The sequence below is a fragment of the Onychostruthus taczanowskii genome, unplaced genomic scaffold, assembly GCF_017590055.1.
Source record: "Onychostruthus taczanowskii isolate IOZ18803 unplaced genomic scaffold, ASM1759005v1 scaffold49, whole genome shotgun sequence".
Lineage (NCBI taxonomy): Eukaryota > Metazoa > Chordata > Aves > Passeriformes > Passeridae > Onychostruthus > Onychostruthus taczanowskii.
The window spans coordinates 5,663,822-5,689,867 of NW_024502458.1; the positions used below are offsets into that span (position 1 = coordinate 5,663,822).

General features: G+C 40.0%; 1 protein-coding gene and 1 non-coding gene across 2 annotated transcripts in view; both read left to right on the plus strand.

Moving 5' to 3' along the window:
- Positions 1 to 2,250: 2,250 nt before the first annotated feature.
- The window catches only part of IPO7 (importin 7), a 37,274-nt gene continuing 13,478 nt past the window's right edge, over positions 2,251 to 26,046 (plus strand). Inside the window, exons 1-16 of the mRNA XM_041415036.1 lie at positions 2,251 to 2,484; positions 10,915 to 10,996; positions 12,560 to 12,713; positions 13,041 to 13,199; positions 15,516 to 15,672; positions 16,284 to 16,373; positions 16,752 to 16,846; positions 16,949 to 17,033; positions 19,995 to 20,129; positions 20,646 to 20,745; positions 21,786 to 21,862; positions 22,215 to 22,331; positions 23,105 to 23,194; positions 23,715 to 23,880; positions 24,608 to 24,768; positions 25,653 to 25,781. Coding sequence (XP_041270970.1) covers positions 2,401 to 2,484; positions 10,915 to 10,996; positions 12,560 to 12,713; positions 13,041 to 13,199; positions 15,516 to 15,672; positions 16,284 to 16,373; positions 16,752 to 16,846; positions 16,949 to 17,033; positions 19,995 to 20,129; positions 20,646 to 20,745; positions 21,786 to 21,862; positions 22,215 to 22,331; positions 23,105 to 23,194; positions 23,715 to 23,880; positions 24,608 to 24,768; positions 25,653 to 25,781 — 1,881 coding nt within the window. The 5' untranslated portion in view covers positions 2,251 to 2,400. The remainder of the gene's footprint in view (positions 2,485 to 10,914; positions 10,997 to 12,559; positions 12,714 to 13,040; positions 13,200 to 15,515; positions 15,673 to 16,283; positions 16,374 to 16,751; positions 16,847 to 16,948; positions 17,034 to 19,994; positions 20,130 to 20,645; positions 20,746 to 21,785; positions 21,863 to 22,214; positions 22,332 to 23,104; positions 23,195 to 23,714; positions 23,881 to 24,607; positions 24,769 to 25,652; positions 25,782 to 26,046) is intronic.
- Positions 23,387 to 23,567, plus strand: LOC121341590. Its single transcript, XR_005953450.1, has one exon. It is a non-coding gene; the product is annotated as a small nucleolar RNA SNORA23 (small nucleolar RNA).

A 26,046-nucleotide genomic window follows, 5' to 3' on the forward strand; every position in this document is an offset into this window, starting at 1 on the left:
GAGCAGCTCTGGCACGAGCTTGCAGAGGCACAGCACCTTTGCTGAGGACGGCTCCCAGCCCACTGTGCTTGGCTTTGCAGCATTTCACATCTGTACCTCTGACACAGAGCATTATGCACAAGCAGCACGTCAGGAGCCCTCTGCCCTCTGAAGTACTTATTTTTATTTTTAGAGAAGATACATTCTGTTTCATAAGTTGTTGGATCAGCTTAGCGCCCTGGCTGGGGGCATGATTGCTTTGCTCCTTTGATACAAAGAGATTTGAGCTGTGCTGTGACACAAAAGCAGGGAAAAAACTTTGTTGCAGCATTTTGGAATGGTATTGAATCTACAGTATTTCACTTTTTTTTTTTTTAGCATTTTGTGCAACATCTAGAATTGGAGTATGACTGCAGATCTGGGCAACTCATAAAAGAACAGCATATGACATCATGTCCCAAAATTATGCCACATTGCTACTTCGGTCATCTGGGCCCATATGTCTCCTGTGCTTACTCAGAAAGGCAGACATTCATTGCTGTTTCACAGTTTAGTTTCATAAATTAGTTGCTCATTTTCACACTTGTAATAAGAAAAAGCTACATAGTGTAAGTAATAATTTTTAGCATTATGTAAAAAAAACCCAAACAAACAAAAAAACCCCCAAAACAACAACAAACCAGTAGCACGAGAAACTGAGAACCCCAGGTTTTAGTCCAGTGACAATCATGGAAAAATCACTAATTTGGGAAAATTATATACAAAAGCAAGTCTGTTATGCTGTTCCATATATGCAAAGACAGTCTAGAGAAGCCCAGATTTCCTGAAACTGTTTAACTTAACTGTAAAGAGATAGTGCACTTTATCAACTTTCTAAATTGTATCACTTTTAAATTTTGTTATTTTCTGTATTTGCATTTCTGCTTTTCTCTTTGATATGTGCCTACATTTCAGAGTCATTCCAGGATGAGGCGTTTGTGAAAATTTTTTTTATGCTTTTATCAGACTGCTCAATAAATTCCTCCCATAAAAATAACTCCCAAATTTTGAAGTACATTGCTGCATGCCACCCCCCAACGAAGGCATGACAGCGAACGACTGTATAGTGCCAATTAAATTCTACAACTCACTAACTCAGAAATAGCATTGCTCATTTTATCGTGACTACTCATGGAAGTGAAATTACTTCAGTGCTCAAATGCTTGTAGGATGAAGTGACTTACAGAGGACCAAGTTAAGCAGCTCAGTCATGACTCTGTGACTGAGTCAGGGCCTCCAGTATCATTGAATCATGGAATTGTCATGGCTGGAAGAGACCTTCAGGATCACCCTGTCCAACCACCAACCCAGCACTGCGTCTGTAACTCTAACCCAGTAACCCACATCACCCAGCACCAGTTTCAGATGCCTCTTGAACCTGAGCAAGAACATTCCATTGAATGCCTGCCCACCCTGTCGGTGAACATTTTTTCTAACACCTAATCTCAATCTCCCCTGTCTCATCTTGAGGCCATTTCTTGGGATCCTCTGCCGGCACAGCAGCAGAGACGGGCCCTGCCAGGCTGTGCTCTCCTTTCAGGGAGCCAGGGAGCGATGAGGCCTCTCCTGAGCCTCCTTCTCTCCAGGCTAAACATCCCAGCTCCCTCAGCCGCTCCTCACAAGACGGATTTCCTAGACCCTTCACGAGCGACAGCTCCGTTTGTATTGACTTTCTGACAAAGCTCTGACACATCTTCAGGATTTTTTTCTCCTCTTTTTCCCCACCACCCTAAACCCAGCAGGGCAGCACCCCATGCCCATGACAAAGCAAACCCATGTCCCCACGCACCCCTCCTTCCTCGCCGAGCCACACGAGCCTTTCCGAAAACGGGGCGCGAATGCGGGAGGGATTTTCAAGGGAGGCATTTTCGCTAAAACAACGAACGGGTCCCTCACAACGTTGGCGCGGCCGAGGAGTTCGGTTCGGTTTGGAGCAGAGCGGGCGGTGCCGGCCCGCGGCTACTGTGACGGGGCCGTTCAGAAAGGGGAAGCGGCTCCTGAGGCGGCTTGTGCGGACCGAGACTGCCTGTTCGGCGTCTCCCCGGGTGTCGGTGCCCGGCCGCATTTCCCCGGCTGTCGGTGCCCGGCCGCATTTCCCCGGCTGTCGGTGCCCGGCCGCATTTCCCCGGCTGTCGGTGCCCGGCCGCGCCCCGAGCGCATTTCCCCGGCTACCGGCGCGGCCGGACTGCATCTCCCGCGGCGCCCCGCGGCGGGGCGGGGCGGGCCGTGCGGCGGAAGGGGCGCCGCTCCCGTCGGCGGCGGGGGCAGCTCTATCCGGGCTCTTGGCGCTCTCCCTTCCTTTCGCGCCGGCGGCCGCTGGAGGCGGCGGGTCCATGTGCGCTCGGCGCGGCCCCGGCCCCTGCCCTCCGCGCTGCCTCCGCCATGGACCCCAGCGGCATCATCGAGGCCCTGCGGGGCACCATGGACCCGGCGCTGCGCGAAGCCGCCGAACGACAGCTCAACGAGGTGAGGGCGCCGCCGGGCCTGGGCCGGGGCCGCGGCGCTGGGGAGCGGGGACGAGGCCGGCCCGTGGGAGGGGGAGCGGGGCGGCGGCGGGGAGGGTNNCGCCGGCCGCGTCCCGCCGGCCGCAGGCCGGGCCCGGCGTGCATTGTCCCCGCACATGGCAGCGGGGCCGGGCCGGGCGGGGCTGCTCGGGCCGGGGGCAGCGGCAGAAAGCGGCCGAGGCCCCCCGTGCCTCTCTCGGCGGTAACAAATGGCCTCCATTGTCTCCGTGCTCAGCCGGGAAAAGGGTGATCCGCGGAGAGGGGTTTAAAACCGCCCTTGTGCAGGCCCTCGGTGGCTCCGGCTGGACGCAGCCCTGCCTGGGACCATTTAAGCGACATCAGTCTTTGGGTGTTGAAAGCACTGGTTTGTCAGCGGGGAAGGAGGTAGCGAGAGCCCCATCGCTCCGCAAGCAGTGCAGCCTGTAAGAGTGGCCTGGGCTGAGTTCAGAATCAAATCTGATGGCCTGGGCTGAGCTGAGAATCAGATCTGGCAGCCTGGCGGTGTTTGGTGTTCCAAATCCCGTGGGCTCCGGGTTCAGCAGGGCTGCCGGGGTGGGTGTGCTCCCTGGGTGTATACGGACACGTGTCCCAGGGACGGGGGCAGACAGGGCTCCCAGCCCAGGTGTGTCATCCCTTGCACTGCACTCACCTGCCAGACTCGGATGTAAAATCCCAGCAGCTCCCAGTTCCAGGAACTTCGTGTTTGGAAAAAGATTATATTTTTGTTCTCCTTAACCTCACCTGGTAGATGAAAACTTTATTGATGAGACACAGCCACGGGGCTTGTAGACATTTGGAGAACAGAAGTGTTTTAGTGTTTGACCTAGAGAAAAGAGGATGTCTTGATGGAGGAGGTGAAGGATAAGCCTGCGTGGCAGCTCTTGTGGTGCCTTTAGTTGGCTTTTTCCACAAACATTTTTCCTTGTTGCTCTTTAGCAGACTTTGGGCCTGACAATACTCATGTAGTGCAACAGATGTTCAGCAGAGCTTAGATAAAGGTGGGCCAAGTGTTCTGCTGGCAGTGGAGAAAATTAAAAAAACTAAAGGTAGAGCTCAGAAAATTAAAAAGTGATTCTGGCATGTTATTTAATAAGTGATTGGCAAATAAATATTAGGTGCGTTTGAAATAGATAGCTCTGAAACTACTCAATGGCTAATTGAGACTTGTATGAAGTAATTGCCTGTATTTTCCATGTACTCTGTACACGTTAGTGTTGGTTATTTAAATCAAAAATGCAAAAAAATGTCATGGCCTATAAGGACAGCAATATCTGTGAAATCTTAAGCTGGCCCCAAAATGTATTTTTTTGTGTGTACAAGGGATTTCAATATTTAGATATAGTAACTTGCTTGAAGTCTATCTTAGTTCTTTCCTGCAGGTATTGAGTTGCTGAAGGTGCAGGAAGTTAACGTTCTCTGCCGGCTGGGTCTTCAGCAAATGGCAAACTCTTGCAGGAAGAATCGTGCTCACTTTGGAATCAAAACCCCATGGTCCATCGTGTACTACACAAATGCTAAATTGGCATAAAATCTGAATAGTTGTGCCCCTTTGAAAACACCACATATTACTGAACCAGTGTGTAAAAATTCTTTGTTGTGGGAAATGGAGCATCACTAATCTTTCACAGATATTTTGTGATAAAAATATGTGCTAAACCAGAGGTCTGCAAGCACTTACACATACATTCAGCTTCATTCATATGCGTGGTCTTGGTTTTACTTAGGTTTATTGAAGTCAGCTATGCATTTTCTTGCAGGATGCTGGTCTGAATTTGGCAATTCTGTTACCAGTTAATACCTAATTACAGTTCTGGGGGTCTCTTTCTCTGTAAAGATGAGATCACAGCAGCAGTGAACACTGTTCTTGTACATGGCCAAGCTGCAAAGGTGTTTTTATAGCTTAATAGTTGTCCTTGGTTGACCTTTCAGTTTACTTTAATTTGTCAGAAGTGCCTCTGTTGAGCTGATGAGACTGGCTTTCAGCAGAATGGTCATTTTACCTTATCAGAAAAGACTGTGCATCGGTCAGTAATTGATATTCCTGATTAGTGCAAGAGACATCTAAGTAGGTAGGAGTTAACCGAGTATTTGGATCTCTCTTCACCATATCCTATCAGTCAACAAAGTTCTTCTGCCTGGAGAAGGGGACTGGAGAGTATGATTCTTGGTTTGTCCAGGCTCTGTTATTTTTCCTTTGACCTTGGCTATGTCATCAATTGTTCTATGCTTTATTTCTCCTTTCACTAAGTTTTATCAGGTTGTATTGCCTGCCCATAAAAGGCTGTGAGAACTTTCAGAGTTGAGATAATGTTAAAAAACAAGTATTTTGGTCTCCTTGTCTTTACTTTTCTCACTGTGAAAAGAAGTTATAGGGAATGAGATCACTGGCTCCTGCATCTCAGCATTTTCAGCTGATGGGGTACCCTGGTGTGTTCACCCATCTCTGGCCCTGTCTCACAGGGGAAAGCTGTGTTTTACCAGAACTTAGAACCAGACTCTTCAATTAAGCTACTGGAAAGCAGCAGGAAGACACTGCTGCTTTTGAAATAGTCTTTGTGCTGCATGTATAAAGAGTTTCTCGGAAATTGTGATGAAAATAGATATTTTTTAACTATGCAGCTATGGAATGACACTGAAAACAATACAGAGCGTTGTTTCATCTTCTAATATCAACATAGTTATAAAGGTGCAGTTGCTAGATAATACTTTCCTTGCAGGTTTTTTCTTTGTAATTCCAGGGAATTTATAACTTCACTGTGATATGTCTCTGAGATTCACCTCAGTGTGTGAGCTAGTAAGACATCTTTTTAGACTAACAACCCAAGTTTTGTGTCTGACAATGTTTAGGGGGAAAAAAGTACAATCCCCTATAACTTATCATTTTTTGTAAGTCAGAGCTCAACAGAATTTGCTTAGGAAGACATCCTGACTTTCAGAAGTTACATTTAAGGTTTTTTTGTGTTCTAATATGAGTGACAGGGAAAGGATAAAGAGGAATTCCTGTTGGCTGGCCACCATCACCATTGATTTAACAGTGCAGTAGGGCTTGGTTCAGTCCTTTCACTGCCTCCTTAATTGCTACAAATATCAAAAGGATGGAGTGGTTACATTAAATGATTGGACTCTTAGCTGCTGAGAATTTAGGAGTGGAAGGTTGTCAAAACGGGAAGAGGCAAGCTGCTTCTTTACATGGAGTCTTTCAGACAGGATTTTTCAAATGCTGGATTGCTATGGATACTTTGGGAGAGGTGTTTATAGTGTTACCTCCAGCTTGAAATTTTTTAAACCTTTTCTGACATGGTTTGCATGCGTAACATCTACAGCTCTGTATTGTAGTGTAAGAAAAAGAACAGAGCATGAGTTTCTTGGCTTTGATTATCAGATCATGGGGTCTCTTTTGAAGTTGTTGGTGTGACATTTTACCCCAAGTACTTCGGTACTTTCACTTCCCTCATCTTCCATCTGTGTATTCTGGTGCTTTGGGTGTTTTAAGCTGCATGTGCCAAGGCTGGTCCAACACCAGGAATCCCCTTGGGGGCAGTAAGGAACCGAGGGTGCTTTGGCTCCACTGGGAAGAAGTTTCCCAGCACGAGATAAAATCCGAGCAGAAAGGGCCACTTGTCACTTTCTCATGACTTAGCAAATAGTTCCTGTGTGTGCCTAGCAAGCCTCTGCTAGGAGCACATTGCTTTTTCCTCAGCCAGTAGAGCAAATAGTCCTGCAACATGCAGACAGTGATGAAAGGAGCAGACAGGGATGTGTGCAGGAACTGGTAAGTGTGTGTGTATGTTTTGTGGACCTTAAACTAGGTTTGCATATACATTGTAGCTGCATAAGAGGTGGCAGAACTGGCTTGCAAAAAAAAACCTGAGGTCAGAACGACTTCCACACCTGCTGAGTTCTTAAAAAAGAATTAAAAGAGTGCTACAGGGCAGGTTGCTGATTCAGGGTGGCCTTACAGCTCCTGACCTTACCTTTCTATAAGAAAACAGTTTCATCTCAGTGTAAGAGTTACATGCACCCAGTCCTGCTATGGCCCAGATCAAAAATTGCATGTAGGTTTTTTTCCCCAAAACTGGAATGCAGGAGAAGCATTGAATTTTTTAAAAAAATCTACTTTATTTTAAAAATGTTAGCCTTTATTCACATGTGTGCTGCTTTGAATAGCTATATAAATAACCTGGGGTTCCAGTTCAGCAGCATTAAGTAAGTGTTGCTCATCTGTTCTGCTTTTTTGGGCAGCAGTAAAGGAGGTGCCTATTGTAGTGTGTTTGTTATGGTGTGTCAGCTTCCTGATGTCTGAAAAGAATGCATGGAGGTCTTTTTACCCAAGATGAGACTTGGTTTTATCATTTAGAGGCATGCAGGCTTTGTGTGAGAGATGAATATTCCAGCATTAAAGATTCATTTAAGTTACTGCAGTGAGTTTCATTACTGGAGGAAAAGTGCTTTTCCACGTTGTAATTAACTATTCATAGTTCACATGCCATGAACTGGTCTCTTCCATGTTAACTTTGAACTTCATTCTTCTTTTGGACTCTGCAGCTGGTATAACACTTTTCTCAAAAGTCTCTTTTAGCACATGTTGAACAAAGCAGCCCTGCTGGGAAAAACTGCAATGTGCAGAAAGATTGTGTGCTCTGGGGCAGTGATTGGTATTAACAGACAGTGCTGCAAGGTTTGTGGCCTGATAGAACACATTCCTCTGCTAGCCAGGCTGCATAGCAAAGATTGCTCTTGGGAAAAGTCCCCGAATTCTTTGGCTCTTAGACAGCAAAGTCATACCAGTGACATGGCATGTTGGACCTTTTGTAAGGGGGAAGGACTTGAGATGACTTTTGGTTTTGTTTTTCTTTAAATGCTGAGTTAAGTGCTGGGAAACTGACTTTTGTGATAGAACTATTTTTTAAATAATACCGAAGTTCTCGTAATTTAATGTTTACTTTTAAATGGTACATGTTGACAAGGAGCAAGACAATAAAAGTCAAAATTTTACTAATATCAAAACTTTGAAGTCTTAAAAATTTTCTTTTCTTTATGCAGTTTAGAGTATGTGATAGTGACCATTGTGAAATCCTGATTTTAGTTCAAAACTGAAGCTAAAATAGGTGTGGGTTTTAGTCTGGTTGTTTTTTTTAGCAGTGCAGTCAGTGAAGAGGAGCATGTTGTTCTGAGAGGCAGCCCTCTTGGGGGAGTAAAATTATTAAAGATGGAAATAGATGAAAGAGATGTGGATTCAGTATTTTTTAATGCTGTGGATACAAAAAGGCACCTATGGTGGTGTCTTATTTTGGGTCCAGTTGTTTTTCTCCAAGTGCCAGTAAAACATCAGATGCTCTTTTTAAGAGTGAAGCAGAGCAATGAGAGGTGATTGTAGTACTTGGTGTTTTATTTGAGCATCCAGTACACCCTTATCTTCATGGAACCGTCCCTACTCATCCCTACACTCAGTCTCTCTGCAATCACCTTCCTTTCAGTGCCTTGGGAAGGAGGTCACTGTGAAGAGTTTGGGAGCCCTTTACATTCCACAGAGAATGCATGGAAGTGTTAATGTAGCTCTGTGTGAATGTAGGTCTTAACAGAGAGGATTAAGAGCAGGCTTCGATTGGCAAGAGCAAGGTATTTTACTTGTATTAAAAGCACAGATTATATCTTGGCTGAATCTGCTTTGAACCACTAAAGGTGATAAAGCAGCTCATCCTCCTGCTTGGTTGGAGTCTGATGCTTCAGATGCTAATAAGGATGATACTTGTAAGATTTTTAAAAAACCAAACAGATAATGGTGTAGATGTTTTAGTTTTGTCCCTTCAAGCTTGCTATAGTTCAAAGAACCCAATGAAAATATATTAATCCCACATACTAATACAATTGATACTTCTGGGGAGCTTCTGTAGCCTGCTATAGGCACAGGCTCAGTCCTGTCTTTGTAAATGAAGAAAACATTCTTTGGTATTTTATTAAATTTCAGTGTGTGGCAGTTTTGTACACTGCTGTCTATTTTTTGTTTCTTTTACGACATAAGATTTTTAAATTTAATTTCTTTGGGTTTTCCCATTAAAATTCCCATATTTGGGAATTTTAATGGGAAAAATTTCCATATTTGTTGCTGAAATTGATGTTTTTATGCCAAGAATAGCCGTCATTTATCATGGGAAAGGGAAAGTAATCCTTCCTTTTTTAAATTATAGGATTAAATGCTTCTGACTTTGCAAACATTGCAAATTTTCACTATAGAAGAGGTATCTGTTAAGCTTATAGCCCTTGTGGAAAGACATCAGTTTGCACTTTTAAGTCTACTTTATGCAGCCTAATATGACCTTACTGTAGGTGAGTTAAAGGTTATTGAAACTGAAAGCTTTCTTCAGGTTCAGGACACGTTAAACACAGGAGCACTTCCGCTGCCATTAATGTTAAGCGTATAATTGAGTGCTGTGCTGAATTAGGGTCTGATGTCATTGGGAATGTGCTGCAGGACTCTGTGTGTCTATTAATGTTCCTTAAGGAAAGGAGCAACTTAACGGGCCTGGGGCCGGAGGAGAAATCAAACCCGACTTGTAAATTTTATTTGAAATTTATTTATTCAACCACTACTTGGCAGTTGAAGATAATTGCTTTTTTTTTTTTTTTTTTTTTTTTTTTTTTGGTTAATTTGAAAGTGTGTTTGCTTCTTGAGGACTTGGGGAATATCAGAGGGACATGGGTCAGCAGGACATGTGCTCGTATTGCAGTGTCAGTTACTCTCAGTTCATCAAACCACACTCTGTAAATAAACATTTCAGTGGGGCCAAATGTTTCTGGGTGCTCTGGAGTCTGTAGAGTTTTAGTGCACAGGATGTGTACAACAGTGTTCTAACATTTTGGGCAGATTCTTAAGTCAAGTTTGTTCTTCATTTGAAATCTGTTTTAAAGAACAGGAGGTAGAGAACCTGCTGCACAAACCAAATCTGAGTACCAATGTCATGTCCCAGGCTGTCCCTTTCACACTTGTTTATACTGGAACCTACTGGAGATACTTGCTCAGGAAAATGAAAGTTGAAGAGAACATTTTAGTTCTGTAGGAGTGAGTTGAGCAGCATGACACACTTAAGAGGAATCTTGACATCATTTCATACTGTCAGAAGAGTTTTTGGTGTACTAAGGGAATGGAAGGAAAACGTCTGATTATTTCTCTTTATGATATGACGTTGCTGCAGTATTGGGGCAGCCATTTGGTTTGCATAAATAGTGTGTGTAATTTCAATTGTTTTGAAAATAACAGGTGGGTAAGAGGTGTTTTCCTAAGAGTTCAACAGGTTAAATTATGTGGATCTATGCACTTGTCTTTGATAGAGGAACTGCAAAGAACATAGGAAACAGCAGTGGCATGTAAGTGAAGATAAAGCAGAACAGCAGAGCTGTTTGGAAGTTGGATGAGATAGATCAGGACTTGTCCAACAGAATATATCTAAGGATGAGGTCCCACAGCCATTGTGGATAAGTGTTCCAGGCCTTGGTCTCCCTTGTGAATTTTTGTTCCATGCATAAAAGAGGGATTTTCCACTGTAACTCATGTCCGTGGACTCTTTACCTCAAGGAAAATTATGTTGGGTTTCAGTTAAGAATAGCAGAGTTAGCTTTCAAGGATTGCAACTCACTTTTCCCAGCAAAATTAATTTATTGTCTGGAGTTCTTGATGCTTGGAAAAGGTGGGTAAGGGTGTTATAGTAACATTAAGGTTTGTTTCCTCATTGAAAATACAATCCAGTCTTTAATGTATCAGTGACAGTTCTCATTATGGTAAGAAAAAATATTTTTTGATTTCTTTGTAAGTGAAACTCCTGCAAATCCTTGGGAAGTTGTTGCTGTGTGGTTGTGTCTCCATTTGGATCTCCCTGCTGTTGCTTTGCTGTGCTGTGGTTCTCTGGACAGCTGCTGCAGTAGTAGTGCATCAGTGGTCCCTTGAAACTGATTTTTCAGAAAGATGAAGTAGGACTTGGACTTAGTTTTAAAACGTAGTTCCCATCTGTTTCTTAGCTTATTATCTAATGAACTCCTACCTCACTAAAGGTCACTGTAAACGTGCTGCACTTGGGTTTTTTGGGCTGTTCAGGTACTCTTGCTTCAAGTGTTTGTTCTGAATGGGGAACATGTTTGGTGACTGTGGAAGGCTGATTCCTGTTCAGTGAATTCTTCAGCTCTATTACCTTAAACAGTAGGGTTTTTCCTCCCCCTTGCTGTCTTCAAAATACAGTGAGCACAAAACTTTGGAATGCTTTGGCTGATTAGCTGACTCCTGTGCAACTGGCTGAATTGCTGGTATTCTATTGATTGCATTACATCATTGTAAAGATATTGTAAAGCTTAATGGAAGTATTCTAAAACTTAACTCTTTTTTTTTTTTCCCTCTCCATAGGCTCATAAGTCAGTGAACTTTGTTTCAACTCTGCTTCAGATCACTATGTCCGAGCAACTGGATTTACCAGTGAGACAGGCAGGCAAGTTTTCAAATATTTTTGTCATTGTATCTACTCAAATGGTGCATACACACAAGTACACATGCAGTTACTGTTAAAGAAATCTATTGGTTTTAATGTCAAGCACTCAGAAATTGGGAGTTGCTCATATTACAGTCATCACAAGCTATTATCTGGCACCATACACTGAGTAAGGAAGACAAAAAGAAAAGGTGTGTTGGCTCCTGAATGATTCTTCCCCTTTATCTCTAGTGAACATTCCTGAGGGAAGCAGAGTGGTTTATGATGCCAGTGCACTTGGTCCAAGGAGGTCATTTGAACTTGTACTGGGAGCACTAATGTTTCTAAACATACTGAGTGGAATAAAACAAATTATGTTTTTTGGAACCCTGCACATTTGCATGTGAGCCATCAGTAAATTAGATGTTGGTTATTGACAGCTCCAAACATCCCCTTAAAGCTTCTCTGATTAATTGATACAGGTTTTTAGTACAATACTTTATTGGGTTTTCTGACTGGTCAGCAGGAGGGTGTGATCTGGACTGCTTATGTGGACCTTCTATATAGCAAACTACTTTAAGCTAAACTTAGCTTGCATTTTTATCTTACTGCTTGGGGGTACTGTTCAAATGATGACACAAAAAGCTTACTACCCTACAAGTGTAACATGCAAAAAGAAGTTTGAAGAAAACCTGTGAAGTTTCACCCTGCTCCACGCAAGCCAATTAGACCCCAAAGCTTCCTGTGGAGAGTGGGGATACCTCATTCAAGGCCCAGCTTACAAACTGTGTGTTTGCAAAGCAATTATTGATAAATCTCTCTGAGGGCTGGCTGAAGTCTCTGTTACTTCAGTCTTGTAATAATCTGCTGAGTGTTTCTTGACATCTGCAGACACTTTCAGAAACCCTCTGGTTTCTGAATCTTCAAAAGGTGCATATGAAATTTAGGAAGAGAAGTTGCTTTATGGACTTCTATGTAGAATTAGATTAACAGCAACTTTGTTACCAGTTTGCCATTTTAGATTTCCTGTTGCCTGTTGTAAGTACTTCTCCAAGTGCTGTGATTTATATTCTGCCACACAAGCAATTTGGATTTGGTTGCCAAATGGTAAATGCAGGGGTTGTTCCAGGAGCCTGATTACTACAAGTTTCTGTAGCCCATAACCTGGGTATAAAAGAGCTCTGTTTCTCTAGCATTCATTCCTGTATCACTAACTTAATTAGATTTTTTTTTTTTTTCTTACAAGGGATGTTTTAGGTTGTCATTAGTATTGATCAGCTTTTCTTTTTCAGTTTTAATGAAAATATTGAGAAAATCATTATAATGGATTTTTCAGAAGTGTTGCTAAATAGTTTCACAACTGCTTACCTGAATAACAACTAAAAGCAATACCTGTAGTTTTTTTACATTAAATGGGTGAAAGAGTATCAGTTTAGTAAATTATTGGGTTAATAACTTGCATGGTTTATGTATTTTGATTCTCCTACTTAGGAAGGGCCAATGTTTTTGTAATATTTGCTTGCAAGACGTGTTTGTTTTGTGCTTTGAATGGCTGCCAGCTGATTTGCCACTCCTGTTTCACAGGGGTTATCTACTTGAAAAATATGATAACCCAGTACTGGCCGGACCGTGAAAGTGCTCCTGGAGAGATCCCTCCTTACTCCATCCCAGAAGAGGACAGACACTGCATCCGGGAGAACATTGTAGAAGCCATTATCCACTCTCCTGAGCTGATCAGGTGCACAGTTTTAGCCTCTGTGTGAATGGCCTGTGGATTCTGACTGTTGGGTTTCTTTTTATTTTTCCCCAGCCAAGATCACCCACGTGCTAAGCATGGTTGTCACACACTGTGTATCCTAAATATAGAATTAATGTAGATGGAAAAACAGTTTTCAGCTTGTGTAGTGTATAGAAATTTGTAGAATGTTTAGCAGAAGCTACAGAACCTAAACCTTCTAAGCAAAAAGGAAGTCTAAGTACGGATGGTATTTGTTGCTTCAACACTACAAGAATATTGTTAAAATAACAGAAGTAACTTCCTTAATTGTTGTGCTTTGATTTCCAGAGTGCAGCTTACTACTTGCATTCACCACATTATCAAGTATGATTATCCAAGTCGCTGGACTGCAGTTGTGGAAAAAATTGGATTTTATCTCCAGTCTGACAATAGTGCTTGTTGGCTTGGAATTCTTCTCTGTCTTTATCAACTGGTGAAAAACTATGAGTAAGTTCTTCCTGGTCTTTCTTCATATAAACCAGCAGAATTAATATATTGGTGTGTATTTTTTGTACTTTGTATATATTGTAACCATGTGGAATCGTCTGTGGGACTGCTGGAAAGGTGCTGGGAATGTAATCAAAGGTGCTGGAAATGTAATCTTAGAAAGTATTCTTGACTACTTGCTGTGCAGATGCTGGCTCATGTATCTTCTCGAGTAAAAATTACAGGAAGACTGCCTTTGTTAAAAGTTTGAATTCAGAAAAAAAAGGGTGTTTTAAAACCTTAATGTGGTAGTTGTTTTATATGGATTGATAGCAGTAAGAAAGTCTGCTCAAAATCATGACTTTTGTAGGAATTTATTATTTAAATCAGCTTAAACCTTTAAACAATTTGTACTCTAGTACTTGGTGACAGTAACCATAGAAAGGTTTTGGAGTGTGAAATCTGGAATGTTGGGAGCTCAGAATTAGTTAGCTGACTTTGTTATGATCACTTGGGTGGTCAGAGAAAAGGACAGTCCCAGAGTCAGGGAATTGTAGTAGTGGAACTGATGGAATCCAGAACTTTTTCAAAGCGTTGTAATGCATAACATTTCTGTTTCAGGTTCTTGATTTAAAATGTTGCATGGAAAAATTTCCATCTAATTTAATGGTTTTTGCATCAGTCAGTGTAAAACAGTGAATGTCAGTTTCTCAAAAATACTTTTACAGGAATGCCATAAAAATCTTTGTAATCCCAAGTGGGAGTTTTCTTAGTGGCTGAAAATTTTAAGTCCTGCTAGGAAAGGAAAGCAAAAATTTTCTCACTTGATTTTCAGCTTAAAGATCTTTAACCAAATATGCTGCAGAGATCTGGGAGCTGTAAATGAAGAAGTGTTCAGTGGTAGTGAATTATGAGGATAGGAATAAATCCATGTTTAGGGATCTGAGTGCAGTCACTGTGTGATAAGGCACCAGGTGTGTCTGTAGTCTCAGCTGATCAAACACTTCAGCTGAGGCCAGGAGCTGCTCCTGCTTGCTCAGCTTTCTGGTGGAGTCAGCAAGGGTGAGTTTCATGTCACCAATCATGTAGGAATGTGCACATTTCAGTTGTTCAGTCAGTTTAGTGGGACACGAATCTGTGGGATGTTATTACTTTGATCAAGTTTTTACTGCCTGAGTTGTAGGAATATTTAAGTTTTGAAATTTTTTTTCCTTAACATGGGACATAAATATCTTGGAGCTTTTCACTTTTTTTTTTTTTCCCTTCAAATTCAACCAGCAAGATCAAATAGCTGCTCTTTGCATAGTAGTTTTTTCTAATCTTTTTTTTTTCGGAGGGGGAAAATTAGAAACTGTATTTTCCTGAGCAACATTTAATCTTAATGTTTGGGTTTCTGGTTCAGAAAATGCATGAAAACTGTATTATTGAACAGGATTTTGGAGTTCAGTGTCTTGTAGTAGTTCTTACAGAACATGCCATCTGGCAGCAGACTGAGTAGTCTTTTTCTTGTTCTAGCCTGCAAATTGCCACTGTTTAGGAAACTGAGTATTGATATTTAATATTAGTGAAAAGTCTACAAAAATGTGTTGGAAAAACAAACCAAATGAAAGCTCAATCCTCTAACCCAGAGATCTCCCACAGGAGTCCAAGAATCTGACAAATATTGATTGCTGAATCAAGAAATAAATGTACAATCACAAAATGATATTTTACCTTGTGATTGTCATCACCAGTATAGAAAAGATCCTGCTCTGGTAACTCTTGAATCAATTAGGAGTTTCTTGTGTGTAAGTTAAAATCTGGGGCAGAGATTTCAAAATGTGGCTTCGTTTCCTTGCAGGAATTTAGAAGTGATGGCGAAAGGAAGTGGAGCCTTGTTTTCAGCATGGGCAAGCTGGTGGGCTGTCCCTAGCATAGCAGGTCTGAGGTTTTACTGCAAGGGTGGCTGCCTGCTCAGAGTCTGCCCCACAGCCTGGAATGGCACCTTCTTTATCAGATTGTTTGCTTTGGGCAAATTAAATGGTGAGATGTGAGAGCCATAAGTGGCAGGCTGTGAAAGTCTCCTCAGTTTGCTTTATCCAGTGTCAGTGAAGCAATGTAGCTTCTGCAAATATTTTGATATATTGTGAACTATGATGCATTTCTTATCTGTAACACCATCTGGCTATGGCTTTATTTCTGATTCTGTCACAGGAACTGGCTAGGGGTTTCTTTTTAAGTGGCAGGTTGTTATGAGCTGTCATATGACCTACTTGTGCCTACACTGGGGCAAGGTGAGCTTTTTCAGTTTAAAGCCACCTGAAAGAACTACAAAACTGGTTTTGTTCTTCTCTAAAGGTACAAGAAACCAGAGGAGCGGAGTCCCTTGATAGCTGCAATGCAACATTTTCTGCCAGTCCTGAAGGACAGCTTCATTCAGCTCCTGAATGATCCATCAGACCAGTCTGTCCTCATCCAGAAACAGATCTTCAAAATATTTTATGCCCTTGTCCAGGTAAAAAATGGTGTATATACTTGAACAATAATTTAAAGCATTATGCTTTTCCTTAAAATAGTGAATGACAGAAATATTACAGTATTAGATTACATCTGAATCATTTTCCCTTCTACTCAGCTCCATGAATCACAAGTTTCTGATTGTCTTGTGCTTTTACTTTTGAGCAGTGCTATTCCTGGTTGGCATTAGATAAAAGTTACTCTTGCCATCCTCTAAGGTAGGGTGTTTGCTGAAAACCAGTTAGAAAATGAGTTTTCTAAGGACAGGTTGTGGAGGCCAGCCTACAGAGAATTACCAGTGTAAATATAGCAGTTTGGAATGGAAGTGCTGTTAAATGTTTCAGAAATTAGAGTAACATCCATTTATGTAGCATTTTAGCATTGCATAAGCACAATGAATTGGAGCAAAGACCTCTAGCACCTTTCAGGATATTTGGGATATAGGTTAGATGGTGCTGAGTTCTTTAGCCTGGTTTTTGAGGTAAATTTCTATCTTTCATGGTGTAGGGAAGGATTTGAAAGCTGAAATTCAAACTGTAAAAGTAACGTAAATTTATTATAAAGCAATTAAAAAATAATTTTTTTTCTTCTTTTTTTTTTTTTAACCAGTACACATTACCTTTGGAGTTGATAAATCAGCAAAACCTGACTGAGTGGATAGAAATCCTGAAGACTGTTGTTGATAGGGATGTACCAGCTGTAAGTGGCTTTTGGCTATTTGTTGTTTCTGCATCCTTTTTTCTCTACAGATGCCAAGAAAATAATAAATAAAAAAGATTAGGCTAAATGGGGAGTTTCAAACAGACTAAACAAATTTTGAAAATATGTAGCTTGTATGTGAGTTCTGTTTTTAAATTGTAGCAAAACTTATTTTGGTTTCTTGTTTCAAAAATTTATTGGTAATTTAGTCATATTTCATGGGATTTATTTTTAGATATGCTCTGCTTCATACTTCTATTAAGCTAGAAGTTGAAATGGCAGGTTAGAAGCAAGATACACTATGTAGTTGTTCTAATTACATATCATTTGAACTCTTTGTGAATAATCAGTAATATCTTCTTTTTTTTTCCCCTAAAGGAAACTCTTCAGGTTGATGAAGATGATAGACCTGAGTTGCCTTGGTGGAAATGCAAGAAGTGGGCTTTGCATATCTTAGCTAGGCTCTTTGAGAGGTACTTTCTCTTCCATTATTATTAAAAAAAAAACTCCAAGCAAACATTCAAGTCAGTAATATTGCTGCAGCCTTGAGTTTACATACTTGCTTCTAATTCTAGGTATGGAAGCCCTGGTAATGTTTCCAAGGAGTACAATGAGTTTGCTGAAGTTTTCCTGAAGGCCTTCGCTGTTGGTGTTCAGCAAGTAAGAAACGCTGAGTGTGGGGGGAGCATTAGGATAAGTTTATACTTAGTACTGATTGCTTATTTCATTATTTGCTGAAAAGCTTCTTGTTCTTATTCACAGTTTCTTTTCAAGCACATTGGTATGGAAAGCAGTCATGTCTGTGGGCTAAAAAAAGACTGATCAAGAAATTATCAATTTGCCACATATCACAATCCACTTTCCACTTACAAGCCTCAGATGAGCTCCAGACAAATGCTACCAATTTTTTTCCTTTCTGAAAGAGATGGGTATATGTGGTGCAGTTGACCTTCAAAACTACCTTTTAGACTCTGATACAGGGGTTTTTTACTTAAAGTCTGTAAATGCTAAATTTTCAGCCTTCTGCAAAAACCTGATCAAGCAGAGGCTCTCTTATAGACAGGTAATTTTGATGTTCCCTTCCCACTCGTCTCCCTGTTTTGGGGTTGCCATTTGTGCTGTGTTTTAGAGTCTGCTGTATGCAAACAATCTTCGGATATGTTTTTATAAAATTTCCTCATATTTGGTTCATAAATACCTTTATTTTAAGGTGATTATATTGCAAATGTAAATAGGCTTGATTTATGAAGATCTCACAGTGTGGAATGTATTCTTCAAAGCCTTTGAGTCAGACAAACAGCTCTTAGTTCACTTTCAGTTCTCTTAATTTCTAGTGAAATTATAATGAATTACAGGACTCTTAAAGAAGAAATGTAGAGAAAGTATCTCATAAATCCGTGCTTTTTGAAGGTTGGCCAAAGTATGGATAACACTTTTCACATGGAATGTGAGGCAATATATCCCAACACTGCTCAGGGAAGTGATGTCAGCTTTGCTTTCTGAGGTGCTCACCTGTCACCTCTAGGTGATATCAGACAGATCATTACTGCATGTTCTTTAAGGCCTTATTGGTTGCTTTGCATGAAGTTCTGACAAAGGGCTATGGCCAAAAGTAGTCTTTGAAAAAATAATTTTAACAGTTTTACAAAATGCTTGTTTTTCTTTACATTGTCTTTGAATCAAATTTGATCCTTATTGCAGCTAGGAAACTCCTAAGAATTTGGGTATTGAAAGAAAACTGCTAAAAAATCAATACTTTAGCAGGCTTAGTTTGTAACTTGTTTAGGAAGACAGACTATGTTAAGGTTCTGCCCTCTGTTTTTCTGCAGAAGATAGATCTTGGGCCTCTGCTCAGGACATGGAATCTGCCAAACAAATGTGGAAGATTTTTGAGCAGGATGTGTTTCTTTACAGAAATTAGAAATCTGTGAAATACTGAAGAATGCAAATGTGGATAATGTTTCATTGAGTTCTCTCTACTCTCCAGAGTGTTTGCAGCCTTTTAGTAAAGGAATAATAGATAAATATAAGGCATTAGACTACAGGTGGTTCAAGTATAAACTTGAAATATACTGCTAATATTATTGTCATAATTACTTCTTGTTGATTAGCCCCCATCCTCCAAAAAAAAAAAAAATCCTGTACATTCAGCATTCACTTTAGCTAAACTTTCTTAGTTTGTCCAAACCAGGCTGAGCTGCCTAGCTGGAACACCCTGAATTTATCCCTTGTGTTAGCAGCTGTTTTGCTCAAGACACTTCTCATGAGCCAGAACTAAGCCCTGGTTGGACACTGCTGCCTTGTAGTTCCTTGGCACTGTTACAGAATTTTATTTTATTTGCCCCAGAGTGTCCATCCTGTTTTTCCTCACTGCAGTTCTTAAAAAATTTTTTCATTTTTTAATATCTGTACCTACTGCATCTGGATCATGAAGCTACATGCATCTTCTTGGATAGTCCTAAAAAAACCTGCAAGTTTGAACTTTTGCCCTCTTCTTTTCTATCCCAACTCAATACCTAATGCCACAAAACCTTGTACTAAGGTGTTTGTACCAAGTAACTTCTCTCTAAATCCTGAAGGTTTTTATACGTGAGCAGTTCAAACTTTGGGAAGTGATAAAACATCTAGAGCATAAAACTGTTTGTAAAGCTGTGAATATTTTGATGAATGAGTGCATCCTCCTTAAACTGAAGTGCAAGGCAATTCCTTTGGGTAAAACACTTCAGTCTTTGTGTAATAAATTGTATCAACAGCACTCATTTTCAAAATAACGAATCTTGGTTTCTCTAGATTTTTATTTTGGTAGTATTACAGATTGATCGGTATCTTTCCAGCTCCTTTGGGTTGGGATTTTTTTAAAAAATGCTTCTTTTGTGTGAAGACTTAAATGAAATCCTGGAAATGGGATTTGCCATTTCTCTCCAGTTAGTCAGGCTGCTTCTGAAAGTGCAGTGTTTCCACTGACCTGGATTAGGCTACAGGGAATTCCCTTTGCATTACCTGTGCAAAGCTCTCCTGTGAGCTGTAATTTAATTACTAGTCATGGTCCCATGTCCTTTTCATGACCTTAATTGTGGAGAGCCATGGACTTGAACACAGGTGTATCCCTGTGAAGGAGTTCTGGATGCCACTGCAGGAGAAGAGTTGAGGTCAGAAAGCCACAGGGAGTGACTGACTGCAGATCACTCCACACACACACATGGCTCACACAGCTGTGTGCCTGTGAGGCAGCACAGGCACAGATCAGACTGAGTGTAGAGTGTTCTGATCCAGTGGCTGGGTGTGAATTTCTGCCCCCAAAGAGTGAAAATGGAATAATAAACCTCAGAGGGCAAAGCCCCCTGGTGTGTGTTGGTGGTGAATTGGCATGTAAGGTTTGTGTTATTAAAGAATGGTATTTTTAAAAGATGTGCAAGCACCCAGTATGAGCTGCAAATTTCTTATAAAATTAACAATGACATTTGCTAGAAGGCTTAGTCAGTACCCATTTTAGCCTAATGAATAAATGGGGGTTTTGTTCAGTTTTGAGGCGTTCTTATGTAGGCTTGTGAGGGAGGGTACAATTGTGGTGAAAATGGGCTGTGCTCAGTATAAGATACTGATGAGATCTGATTTCTCTAGGTGTTGCTGAAGGTGCTGTATCAATACAAGGAAAAGCAGTACATGGCTCCTAGAGTTCTGCAGCAAACACTGAATTACATCAATCAAGGAGTGTCTCATGCAGTCACCTGGAAGAATCTGAAACCTCATATTCAAGTAAGCCATTTTTGGGGTTTAATACTTAGATGACTCAGAAATACATTAGTCAGTCTACTGTACAGTGTTACCAGTGTTGCTACAATTCACATTTTAGGCACTTCCCTTATAAATTGCTGGTGGAAAGAGTTTAAGCCAGTTTAATGAAGGTTACCTTGAAACATGAGGAAAGCCACTAATTTATTGCTGTCTCTCCTTTGTGCTTTAATTTATTAAGGATTACAATCTAACACAGCAACACAACGTATTTGGAGATGGTGTTAGCTGCTGAATTTATGGCATTGAATCATCTCCACATGCCATCATCTAAAGGCAGTCTAGTATCTTGTGTTGTATTTTAACTCTGCCTAAACACAAAAGGTGTGCTTTTTTGTAAAGTCACACATAAATTCACTCTAAATCCAAATAGTTTTAGAATGTTACCGACAGGATGGAGAAAATCTATAAAATACAGGACAGAATACAGAGATTGATTTAGTAGTGCTAACGAGTTTTCAATCTCGTTTTTTATTGCAGGGAATCATCCAAGATGTTATTTTCCCATTGATGTGCTATACAGATGCTGATGAAGAGCTTTGGCAAGAAGATCCATATGAATATATCCGCATGAAATTTGGTGAGCGTTTTGAAATCGACTCATGTTAAAAAATTATTTTATGCAAAGATGGGATTTTTATAGGGTGTTTTTGTGGAAACAAAAAAGAGGTGGATTTAGTCTTAAAAAAAAAGAGAGAAACACAGTGTATTAACCAAATAAAAGAAGTTGAACATACTGGTGGTATTGGTGGAATGGAGAGAGGATACAACAGTCAGCAATGGCACAGGAGTTTGCGCACTTGTGGAAGTATTTCATTTACAGTTACAAAGTTTTTATGGCAAGTCAAACAGTTCTGGTCTTGCTAGCAGCAACTACATAAATTTAATATCATCTAAAGGTTATGCCATAAACAGCTAATATTTCAGGCCCTGGATTTCTTAGGGAATTTCACCCATGGCACAGTTCAGAGCAGATTTACCCCAGTGATAAATGACACAATATGGAGTAAGCCTGGCATTCCAGACTTGTCCCATTTCACCTCCTGTGCTCTGCTGCTTTATGTTGGGGTTTACTCTTAAGTCTGTGCAGTCCTCTGAGGCTGGGAACAAAAAAAATACTTCAGACTCCCTGAACAAATTCTTCCCTTCATTAGGAATGTTTATGTGGCTAGAGCTAGGAATCTGGAGGGGTTTGGGAGTTTTTATCCCTCAGGTCAGAGGCATACCTGTAAACACTACAGCTATTACACAAGGCTCTGATAATCCTCTTCTGCAGAGAAATGAAAAACAGCATTTTTTAACCCAATTAATTGTGTGTGCTGGCCTGTAGAGCAAATAACATCCGTGTCGAAACTTGAATGTTATGTCTGCTTCTGCTGTTAAAAAAGATTTATCTTAAAAATAAGAGATGAACTTCAAATTAGACATGTAGAGGCAGTCATCATGAAAAATATGAAACATATGTATCCAACCACATGTAACTCTTTGGCCTTGGAATATCTCTAGCAAGAAAGCATGATTAACCACCTGAAGGGTGCTTTTTTTTCGTATTAAATACATTGGGATCATGAACTGTAGTAAAGGACTGGAATTTAAAACTGTTACAATGTTATTTAACAGATGTATTTGAAGACTTCATTTCTCCAACAACTGCTGCTCAGACATTATTGTTTACATCGTGTAGTAAAAGGAAAGAGGTAAGTTGTTCAAGGATTATACTGAAATACCACCAGCTAAATTCAGTTTATTTGCTGAAAGAGCTATTAATAAAAGTTTTACTTTTCTGCTCTCATATCATAGTACACTAAAATTTGAAATTCCAAATTTATTTTGCACTGGTCTATTTATGATTTTTTCATTTGCAAATTCCCCTAGGACCCATTCTTGACAGAATATTGTGTGTTTGTAACAAAGACATAAAACATTGCCCAAATTCCACACTTGGAGCAGGCTATTAGATATTGTAGCATTTCAGAGCACAGAAAATGGTACCTGGGATGATTGACTGGAATGACTGGAATACTATGACTAACCTTACATGTAATCTAGGTCCTGCAGAAGACAATGGGCTTTTGTTATCAAATCCTTACGGAGCCAAACGCTGATCCTCGCAAGAAGGATGGTGCTTTACATATGATTGGTTCTTTGGCTGAAATTCTCCTAAAAGTAAGCAGAACAAATCTAGTGGTTCTTTTCATCCTTTTTTTTTTTGCCCCTCCTATACTTTCTCTAACATACAGTGCCTTAGAAGAAATGCAAATAGCTCTGAGTTCACAAGTTTCTGAATTGCTGCCAGTTTTTTTTAAGCTGTTGAACTTAATTGTTTTGGGTTTAATGTCAGCTTAATTACTTAATTAGCGAAGTTTTATAGGTCATGTTCAAGTTCAGATTATTAAGTTCCTTTAAGTTCTGTGCTTCTGCTGAGAATTACTACACCATTTCTGTGCTTCACTTAATTACATTCCCTTTTTTGTGGAAGAAAGGAAAAAAGTGCATCCAGTGAGAGGCTGTTTATTTAATGGACTGTTTTTTGTGTCTAGAAGAGAGGAAATAAAATGAAATTTGAGATGTTGCTCATTAAAATGCTAGCAAAATAGATGCTTGGCATGGATTTGTATTTGGACCACAGCTCTAAGCAGTTTCCCTGATCACTTTTACTTTTGGTGCCCATGTGCTGCCAACTGAAAGGTGTCTCTTGGGGTCAAAAAATGGCTGGAGAACTATTATGACTGAAAAGGTAAAAAATCCTTGTATGATCCAAGTTTAATTACTAATATAGGAGATCATTGTTGCGTAATTGACTTTAAAAAAGGGATGAGTGAAAGTCTGAGGGTTTGTTACACTCTTCACACTTTATCATGTGTGACTTTTTTACTGGGAGAGAAATACATTTTTAAATGAAGTTTTAAACTGATGTGCTTCCCTTCATATTTTGACAGAAAAAGATCTATAAGGATCAGATGGAATATATGTTGCAGAATCATGTGTTCCCTCTCTTCAGCAGCGAGCTGGGATACATGAGAGCACGGGTAAGAAAGTGTGGCATTTACTGGTGAGATACACTGTTCCAACTGAAGAATTCAGAAATCTGCAACTTCTTCCCTCTCAAGGAGGCTCTCCTTTCTGCACCTTTTTCATAAGAAATGGTACACCTTTTCCAGGGATGAGTACCAGTTTTTACATGTGATTATAGCTAGCCCCTGTGTAGTTTTGGAATGGCTGCAGCGCTGTGTGCACAGTTTCCCATCTGTGTCTGGTGGTAGGGTCTGTGTGTGTTTTGCACATGGACTGTACTGCTCACACAAAACCTGTGGCCAAAGATGAACCTGAGATCATAGTACTGGTTTAGTGATGTCTGCAGGACAGCCTCCCACTGACCAGCCTCCACACTCTCAAACATCTTCATCGCTGAAAAGTCTTAAGTATCTTTATTCTTCAGGAGTTGCACCTCAGATGCAATGATTTGTGTAGGTTATGGGTAGACAAACAGTTGATAATCCTCTTTGTAGGTTTTGGTGCTCTGAATTTCTTCACTGGTTTTGTTTTCAGGCTTGCTGGGTTCTTCATTATTTCTGTGAAGTCAAATTTAAAAGTGACCAGAATCTCCAGACAGCCTTAGAACTCACGAGAAGGTGTCTGATAGATGATAGGGAAATGCCTGTGAAAGTGGAAGCTGCAATAGCTCTTCAAGTTCTCATCAGTAATCAAGAGAAAGGTAGGAGCTTTTTCTTACAGCTACAGCAAACTTTAATGGAATAGGTGTTAACTTTGTGATGTTCAGGCAGACTTGTTCTCTTCTTCCCTGATGTTAATTTCCCTCTTGCAATTGTAACTTGTAATCATTTACTCTAATTTTTCAGCTAGAAAAGTTGAATTTTTTAAAATAAATTGCATTTTGACATTATAAGACATTATGATTATTAAACATGGTAAAAACAAGAGCTTCATGGTACAGTAAATCCAGTTTTATAGCACCTAATAATAGAGTTGCAATATCTGTCTTGGCATGTGTTCGTTCATGTTGAAATTTATTTAAAGCAAAAAAAATTGTCCTGATCCAGGCAGGTTTTACATGGCTTAGTACTCCTAAGCTGACATAAAAGCCACAAAACAAACATAAATTATATATTTACTACTTCAGGTAATTTGACGAAGGTGCATACGTACCAATTCCCATTCAATTAACATTTGCATTGATCAGTAATCTTGTATTTTTTTAATTCAGACTGCAGCGCTCTGGTTTTCATACTTAAATTTCAATCCTCTTGTTATATATTCTTGAAATTTGTTCTGAATGGTAGTATTCCTATAATGATTTATACTACTCATGGTTTTGGCATGTTAATGCTGAAGTACTAAATAAAGTTATTTGAGGTGTAGGTTCTTAAACTGATCTGTGTTTTTCTAAGACTGTTAATTCAAACATTCCACCTGTTTTACAGCTAAAGAATATATTACTCCATTCATTAGACCTGTAATGCAAGCTTTGCTTCATATTATAAGAGAGACTGAAAATGATGATCTTACTAATGTGATTCAGAAGATGATCTGTGAATATAGTGAAGAAGTTACCCCAATTGCAGTAGAAATGACACAGCATTTGGTGAGACTTCATGGTGGCTTGGGAAGATGTTTAATATGGGAAAGATTGGTATTTAAAATTGATAGTTGAGTCTGACCATCAATTAATAGTTCTTGTTGCTCCAGTCTAAGGGCATTGATACAAGTAATTTTCTTCTACATTTAGACAGTGTTTCATCAGAAGTGGCTTCATAACTTACACTGAGTAGAAATTTCTCTAAGAATAATTCTAGAAGCAGTCTCTAAAATGTCACTTAGGTTGTCTGTTTTATAATATTAAAAAATTCTAGAAGCATTTGTGAAATCTTTGCATATTTCCTCCCAATAGTGGTAATAATGAGATTGGTAGCACATTTTAGGTAGTCTCTAAAATGTCACTTAGGTTGTCTGTTTTATAATATTAAAGAGTAGATTTTAAATTAAAAGTTTGGTGTGAAAATAAAGTTGAATCTGCAGGAGGAATTCAGAGCTTCAATGGCCATATCTAGCAAGTTGTATTAATGGTTGCAAAAGCAGAGGTCAGCTCAGTGCTTCCCTATTAAAGGCCTTGGAGTTACAGTGGAGTTGTTAGTGTGTCCTCTCTGGGAATGCCTGCCAAGAGTTCTGATGTAGTTTAGCTACTGAAGAAACCTTGTGTCAGAAGAACTTACCAAGGGAAAATGTATTCTTTGGCATGGGACATAATGTCATTTATATATTTTTATTCAGAAGTAGACAAAGGGTAAAGACAGATCCAATGGTTTAACATCCAAATTTTATCATCCTGAGAAGAAATTTTGGAGCAGAGCAGTCACCTGTTATTATTTGTACACGTTTTCTGAGCAGAAGTCCTTCTGAAATTGTGTAGAGTGCCAGACTTTCACAATTTCATGACACATTTATGGGTTGTTCTGCTATTATGTGCAGGCAATGACATTTAACCAGGTGATCCAGACTGGTCCAGATGAAGAGGGCAGTGATGACAAAGCAGTGACAGCAATGGGAATCTTGAATACTATCGATACACTTCTCAGTGTAGTTGAAGATCACAAGGAAGTAAGTAAAAATTACTTTAAAGCTGATATGTATGATCTAAGAACACTGTAAGTCTTTTATAGTCCTAGCATTGTTACATGAAAAACTGTCCTTTTGGACAAAAAGATCTTAAAACAGAAAATAGTGAAGTACTTATCATGTAGCAAAGTTGTAACAGAGTGGGTCGCATTTCTAATGAAATGCATGCAGTAATGGAGCATAAATGTTGCCACAGTATTTCCCATAAGAATCCAGCTTCTTGTTCAAATAGTAGAAGCAATGTGTC